General features: G+C 49.5%; 1 protein-coding gene across 4 annotated transcripts in view; it reads right to left on the bottom strand.

Moving 5' to 3' along the window:
• Positions 1 to 1535: 1535 nt before the first annotated feature.
• The window catches only part of SLC2A11 (solute carrier family 2 (facilitated glucose transporter), member 11), a 37385-nt gene continuing 31444 nt past the window's right edge, over positions 1536 to 7476 (bottom strand). For all 4 annotated transcript variants that reach the window (XM_011960838.1, XM_011960839.1, XM_011960836.1 and 1 more), the window contains 6 exons: positions 4363 to 4550; positions 4140 to 4250; positions 3201 to 3302; positions 3050 to 3125; positions 2647 to 2774; positions 1536 to 2428 (listed from right to left, as the gene is read on the bottom strand). In XM_011960838.1, the coding sequence (XP_011816228.1) occupies positions 2228 to 2428; positions 2647 to 2774; positions 3050 to 3125; positions 3201 to 3302; positions 4140 to 4250; positions 4363 to 4550 (806 nt within the window). In that variant the 3' untranslated portion in view covers positions 1536 to 2227. The remainder of the gene's footprint in view (positions 2429 to 2646; positions 2775 to 3049; positions 3126 to 3200; positions 3303 to 4139; positions 4251 to 4362; positions 4551 to 7476) is intronic.

Genomic DNA, 7476 nt, shown 5'->3' on the forward strand with positions numbered 1-7476 from the left:
CCAGCCTGGGCAACAGAGAGAGAATCCTGTCTCAAAAAAAAAAAAAAAAAAAGTAGACAAAAGATTTGAACAAATTATTCATAAAAGAAAACCCACGAATGGCCATATTGAGCACATGAAAAGATGTCTAACATTATTGGTCATCAGGGAAATACCACAATTAAATGACAAGATACCACTACACACTCACTAGAATGGCTAAATTGAAAAGACTGACAATACTAAGTGCTGGTTAGGATTTGGAGTATCCAGAACTCTCACACATTGTTAACGAGAATGTGAAATAGTATAATCAATCACTTTTGAAAACAATTTGTATACAGTTAAATATGCATTTATTATTAAGCCCAGCAATTCATTTACCCAAAAAGCTAGACTGACTGTTTATGTCCTCCCCAGGTAACCTACCCATACATTGAAACCTAATCCCTCATATGATGGTACTTGGAGGTAGGGCCTTTGGGCCTCTTGGGAGGTGATTAAGTCATAAGGGCAGAGCCTGCATGAATGGGATTGGTGTCCTTATAAGAGACCCCAGAGAGCTTCCTTGCCCCTTCTGCCATGTCTAGGAGGACACAGTGAGCAGACCGCTGCCATCTATGAATCAAGACATGGGCCCTCAGCAGACACTGAATCCACTGTCACCTTGATCTTGGATCTCCCAGCCTCCAAAACCATGAAAAATACATTTCTGTTGTTTATAAGCCTCCCAGGCTATGGTTCTTTGTTATAGCAGCCCAACGGACTAAGACACAAAAGAAATAAAAACATACGTTTAGACAATGATTTGTGTAGGAACATTCACAGCAGTTTTATTCATGATGGCCAAGAATTAGAAACAGCCAAAATGTCCATCAACAGGTTGATGGATAAATCATGGTCTAAACACAGAGGGGAATACTACTCAGCAATACAAAGGAGTCTCTCCTAATACGTGCAACAACATGCATGAATTCAAAAATCTGTATCTGAAGCCAAGCCAGACACAAATGTGTACATACAGTATGGAATGACTTCAGATTCTGAAAAAAAGGCAAATCTGACTAATTGAGGCAGAAAGCAGGTCAGTGGTTCCCTGGGTCTGGGGCTGGGGTGGGTTATTGATAACAAAGGGGCATGAGGGTGCCTTGGGGCAGGGTAAACGCTCCATCTGGATTGCAGTGGTATTTCACAAGTGTATACACTTCTCAAAACTCACCAAATATAGACTTAAAATGGATATATTTGATTATGTGTAAATTATACCTCAATAAAGTTGATTAAAAACATCAATTCCTCAGAAAATTCTGATCACTCCCCTCTCAGACTACATCAGTCCTCCTGGTATGCATATCCATACCCACTACAACCTGTATTTATTTTTTTTGAAACATGGTCTCCTTCTGTTGTCCAGGCTGGAGTGCAGTGGCTCAATTAGGATTCATTGCAGCCTCGACCTCCCAGGCTCAAGTGATCCTCCCATTTCAGCCTCCTGAGTAGCTGGGACCACAGGCATGTACCACCACACCCAACTTATTTTATTTTTTTATTTTTTGGTAGAAACAGGATCTTACTATGTGGCCCAGGCTGGTCTCAAACTCCTGGTCTCAAAGCGATCCTCCTGCCTTGGCCTCCCAAAGTGCTGGGATTACAGGCATCAGCCACCTCGGCTGGCCAACCTGTATTTTTCTTTCACTGCATTTCCTGAGTCTGTAATTATTACATTAAGAGATGAAGTCTCCCTCTGTCACCCAGCCTGGCATGCAGTGGTGTGATTGTAGTTTACTGCTACCTTGAACTCTTGGACTCAAGTGATCCTGCTGCCTCAGCCTCCTGAGTAGCTAGAGCTGTTAACACATACCACCATGCCCAGCTCATTTTTCAATTTTTTTTTTTAATTTTTTTGTAGAGATAGGGGGTCTCACTATGTTACCCAGGCTGGTTTCAAACTCTGGCCTCAATTGATCCTCCCACCTTGGCCTCCCAAAGTGCTGGGATTACAGTCATGAGCTGCCACAACCAGCCTGTAATTATGTTGTTACTGATTTTCTGTCAGTTAATTACCTTTAGCCTGGAACACCACTCTCACCACTGATTGCTAAGCACCTGGAATCATGTCTGCACACAAAGGGTGCTTAATAAGCACTCCTTAAACAAAGGAATGCAGGAGGGAGTGAGGACCAGGGCCCTGGCAGGAAGCAGAGGACAGGACAGCAGCTGGCTTTGGCCCCTGGTCACCCCTTTGGGACTAGAGTTCTGTCGACTGGATAACCTCCGGACTCTTCCACGTGGGGCCCTGGGCCCGCCTGGGGAAGTTGAGTCTGTGTAATTCTTCGGAGATCTCTTGGAGGGTCTTGCCTTTGGTCTCAGGAAGGAACAGGCCAGTGTAGATGGCCCCACAGGCACAGACACCAAGGAAAGGGACATAGAGGAAGTGGGATAAGGCCTCCTGTGGATTAAAAGAGAACCCAAGACCTGGTGTGGCTCCATCAGCCCCAAACGGAAGGCCCATGACAGGTTGTGAGGAGGGATTTGCCCCCCTCTTTGCTCCCCTAAGACCCCTCCCTTTCAGTCTCAGTCTCCCTGGATGGAAGCCCCCCGCTGGGGTTCTCGGGATGACAGGGACACAGCCTAAGGCAGGGCCCCCAGCGGGAGGGGCAGGCCTACCATGACGAAGGGAAATCCCAGGCTGACCAAGAAGAGCATGATCCACATGAGCGCCCCGCAGACCATGCAGGCAGCAGGCCTGGCCATCTGGTCAAACAGCTCTGTGGCCAGGATCCCCGTCACTCCGGCTGGAAGGAGGGGCAGGGACAGGGGTCTGCTGGCCAGGGCTCCCTGCCTGCCTCTCCCCTACCCCAGCCCAGACATGGAAGTGGGAGCCGAGGCCCAGTCCGTATGGGGGACCCCTCAGGGCTCTCCTCCTGCCATTCCCTCCCAGAAGCCCCAGTACAAGGTGGTCTCTGAGGGCCCACAGGGGACATTGCATTCACACTACCACTGTGCACCCAGCCACCCATCACTCCTTCTATGTGATGACGGATGCCCAGAGCCCCTTGGGCCCACTCACCAGGGCCAATGCCAAAGCTGAGGATGGAGGCAAAGATGCAGGCCACGGCCAGGTAGAGTGTCCAGGGGAACGAGCTCTGCCGTGGACGGGGCAGGGGTGAGGTGGAAGTTAGCCCAGCCTGGACCCTCCAGCCCTCATCCACCCCAGTTACCTGCAGGCACAGGGCCACAGTGAAGATGCTTCCCCAGCAGGTCATCAGGCTGTACCCACCGATGAGCAGCACGCGCCGACCCATTCTCTCGACTACCACACACTTCAAAGGAAGAAAGAGCAGACCCATGCACCCAGCCATGGTCCCTGAGGTATGGGACAGGCAATGGGAAGGGGTCTCCTGAGAAAGCTGGTGGTGGAGGTGGGGGTAGTTTATTGCTTCAATGTGACTTTATTAATTTCCTAAAGGAACTTGGTCAATCAATCACCCAACTTCAGACAGTTTCCGCATCTCAAAATGGTGCTGGAAGTGACCCGCAAACAATAGATGCTCTCTAACTCACTGCATTGATTGATTGGGTCCAGCCCAGGCTGGAGTACAGTGGCATAATCTTGGTTTACTGCAGTCTCAACCTGCTAGGCTCAAGTGATCCTCTCACCTCGGCCTCTCCAGTAGCTAGCACTACAGGCAAAGACTACCACACCCGGCTAATTTTTGTATTTTTTGTAGAGACAGGTTTCACCGTATTGCCCAGGTTGGTCTCGAACTCCTGATCCCACCTCAGCACTATCGCCTGGGATGGAGTGCAATGTCACCACCTCAGCTCACTGCAACCTCTACCTACTGGGTTCATGTGATTCTCTTGCCTCAGTCTCCCGAGTAGCTGGGATTACAGGTGCCCACCACCATGTCCGGCTAATTTTTTGTATTTTTTAGTAGAGACGAGGTTTCACTATGTTGGCCAGGCTGGTCTCGAACTCCTGACCTCGTGATCCACCCGCCTCAGCCCGAAGTGCTGGGATTACAGGTGTGAGCCACTGCACTCGGCCCCTGACTGCATTTTAACACCACAAGCTGGAGTGTAAACTGGTTTAATGCAGAGGACCTGGGGGTCCCTCCCCCAAGGGCTGGTGGAGGAAGGGCACCCTCCAGACTCACACTAACAATCGCCATGAGCAGCTCGCAGCTCCCAGTCCCGATGATGGCATACTGGACCTTCGCTTCTGGCACTCCTGCTTTCTGGAACACGGAGGAGGCGTAGGCGTACATCTGGGAGAGCATGGCTTTCAGGCCTGGGCTCCCTTCCACCTCCCATGGCTCCCAGCAGCCTGCAACACCAAGCCTCCGGGGCCCAGGGCGTGGGGCGGGGCAGGGGTCTCACCAAGTCATTCCCGCAGAGCTCCATGGCACTGCCCAGCACCACAAGGCTTGTCACCTGTCTCCTCAGGGCCCGATGCTGGAACAGCTCCCATGGGCGCCGGGCACGGCAGCCCTGGCAGGCAGCACGCTCCTCCTCCAGCTCCTCCAGCTCCCTTGCCAAGTCCCCGGAGCCCCGCAGTCGCTGTAGTGCTGAGCCAGGGAAGAGGGTACTGAGCTCCCCTTCCCCAAGCCCCTCTTTGGTCCCCACACAGGGACCCTCTCCTCCATCACACCATTCCTTTCCTTCTTGGCTCACTCTCTGCCTCTGTCTCTCTCAATCTCTCTGTGTCTGTTTGCCTCCCTGGTCAGATGGAGATGATCTTCCTGGCCCTGACATTTCTCAGGGCTGTTGGGGTGTTGCTACCGTGGATGAAAAAAGGCTTTAGAAAGAAACTCGGGGTTCTGCGGACATATCATGACTATTGCAGCACATTATCAAACTCAGTTCTTCACCCCTCCCTGCACCCATGCTGCTTGCTGTGTGATTTTGCAGGTCCTCCCACTAAAGGGGCAAGTACCGCCTACATCCCTGCTCCTGGCTCCGGGCTTGGCCAATAGGATGAGGCTGCAGTGAGGGTGTGCCATGTTCCAGCCTAAGCCTTAAGAGGCCTTGCTCACTTATACTTGCTCTTCTGCTACCATGAGAACATTCCAGGCTAGCCAGGAGGATGACAAGAGACAGGGACAGCCATTGGCCAGGTGCGGTGGCTCAAGCCTGTAATCCCAGCACTTCGGGAGGCAGAGGTGGGCCTGAAGTCAGGAGTTCGAGACCAGCTTGGCCAACATGGTGAAACCCTGTCTCTCCTAAAAATACAAAAATTAGCTGGGCGTGGTGGCAGGCATCTGTAATCCCAGCTACTCAGGAGGCTAAGGCAGGAGAATCGCTTGAACCCAGGAGGCGGAGGTTGCGGTGAGCCAAGATCGTGCCATTGCATTCCAGCCTGGGGGACCAGAGTGAGACTCCGTCTCAAAAAAGAAAAAAAAAGGGGGGAGGGATTGCATTGGGGAGTTATACCTGATATAAATGATGAATTGATGGGTGCTGATGAGTTGATGGGTGCAGCACACCAACATGGCACAAGTATACATATGTAACAAACCTGCACGTTATGCACATGTACCCTAGAACTTAAAGTATAATAAAAAAATAAAAATTAAAATTAAAATTAAAATTTAAAAAAAAAAAAAAAAGAGACATGGACAGCCAAAGGGGCCCAGATGAGCCACCCTCGCTGGGACTGTTCTAGATCAGCCAATGCCCAGCTGAGCTGCAGTTGCAGGAATGACCAAGATCAGCAGAGACATCAGCCAGAACCATCCTAGATCAGCGCAGCCCAGAGGACTTAGAGGCTTAGGCTAAACAATTGCTTTTTTTGTTTGTTTGCTTACCACCGAGATGTTATGATTGTCTATTAGTCAGCAATAGAAAGCTGATCAATAAATTGGCACCAGGAGTGGGTGCTACCATAACAAAGACCTGTGAAATATGGTATTAGTTCCAAGACCAGGCAGAGGATGGCGATGAGGTTGAAGAAATGAAATGCTATGTTATATAGTGCAGTAACATGGAAGAAAGAAAATGGGCTCAATGAACTTATGGACTTGAGCAAAGAAAACTCCAAATGTTGAAAGCATGAACTGGTTGCTGTTAAATGAATATTCTAAGCTTGCTGTAAGACATGCAGAATTAACTCAGAAAATAACTGGCCAGTTTGCAAACAGAATTCAGAGGCAACAAAATTTGATTAAACATAGCATATTTCAGAAACGCTGGGTTAGTTGAAAACAACAACAAAAATGTTTTCTCGCCTCTATCCTCTCCAGCTAGCAAAAGAATCTCAAATTAAGTAACAGTCTGTGAGCAAAGATCAAATCTGGAGCACCGCCAGGAAGCCATGGACTCATAGTAAAGATCAAATCAAGCATGTGGCTTAAAGCAGTGCCTCATAGACCCTCACAGCTAGAAAAGGGGGCATTTAGGAGGCTTGCGGGCATTGCTTCAGGGTAGCCTGACATACCCTAAATAACAGCAGTTAGGCCTTGGGAGAGAAGCCTGTCTCAAAAGTAATTGTGAGCGTGGTTTGTTGGCACATGAAAAAACCTCAAATACATAGAAAACTCACATCATTTTTGAGAAAGTTGTATTGGCAAAAGCTCTGCCAGTTTGGACAAAAAAAAGACCAGGACAATTTGAAATATTCTGTGCCCCAACTTTTCTTTTATTTATTTATTTATTTATTTATTTTTGAGATGGGGTCTCGCTCTGTCAGCAGGCTGGAGTGCAGTGTGCAGTGGCACCATCTTGGCTCACTGCAACCTCCGCCTCTCAGGTTCAAGCGATTCTCCTGCCTCAGCCTCCCTAGTAACTGCGACTACAGGCTCATGCCACTACACCCAGCTCATTTTTGTATTTTTAGTAGAGATGGGGTTTCACCATGTTGGCCAGGCTGGTCTCGATCTCTTGACCTCGTGATCCGCCTGCCTTGGCCTACCTAGGATTACAGGCATGAGCCATGGTGCCTGGCCTGCCCCAACTCTCTGTAGGCAGGAAGCAAGCTGAGAAATTTGCTCAACCATCAAAAGCAGCACACTGTGCAATGCCCTCTTCAGAAGGAATCAAGGAAGGTGATAGAAAAGGAAAAACATTTCAGAGGACAGACGCAAGAAGCATGGAGAGCCATGCATGGTGGTGTGTGCCTAGAGTCCCAGCCACTCAGGAGGCTGAGGCAGGAGGATCGCTTGGGCCCAGGAGCTCTGGGTTGTAGTACGCTAGGCCGATCAGGTGTCTACACTAAGTTCAGCATCAATATAGTGACGTCCCAGGAGCAGGGACCACCAGGCTGCCTAAGGAGGAATGCACTGGCCCAGGCTGGAAATGAGACAGTTCAAAACTCCCGTGCTAGCTGGATACAATGGCTCATGCCTATAATCCAAGCACTTCAGGAGGCCAAGGAGGATGGATCACTTAAGCTCAGGAGTTTGAGACCTGCCCAGGCAAAAGGTGAAACTTCATCTTTACAAAAAATACAATAATAAAAAAAAATTAGCCAAGCGTGGTGGCACGGGCCAGTAGTCC

Source organism: Colobus angolensis, unplaced genomic scaffold, assembly GCF_000951035.1.
Source record: "Colobus angolensis palliatus isolate OR3802 unplaced genomic scaffold, Cang.pa_1.0 Scaffold527, whole genome shotgun sequence".
Lineage (NCBI taxonomy): Eukaryota > Metazoa > Chordata > Mammalia > Primates > Cercopithecidae > Colobus > Colobus angolensis.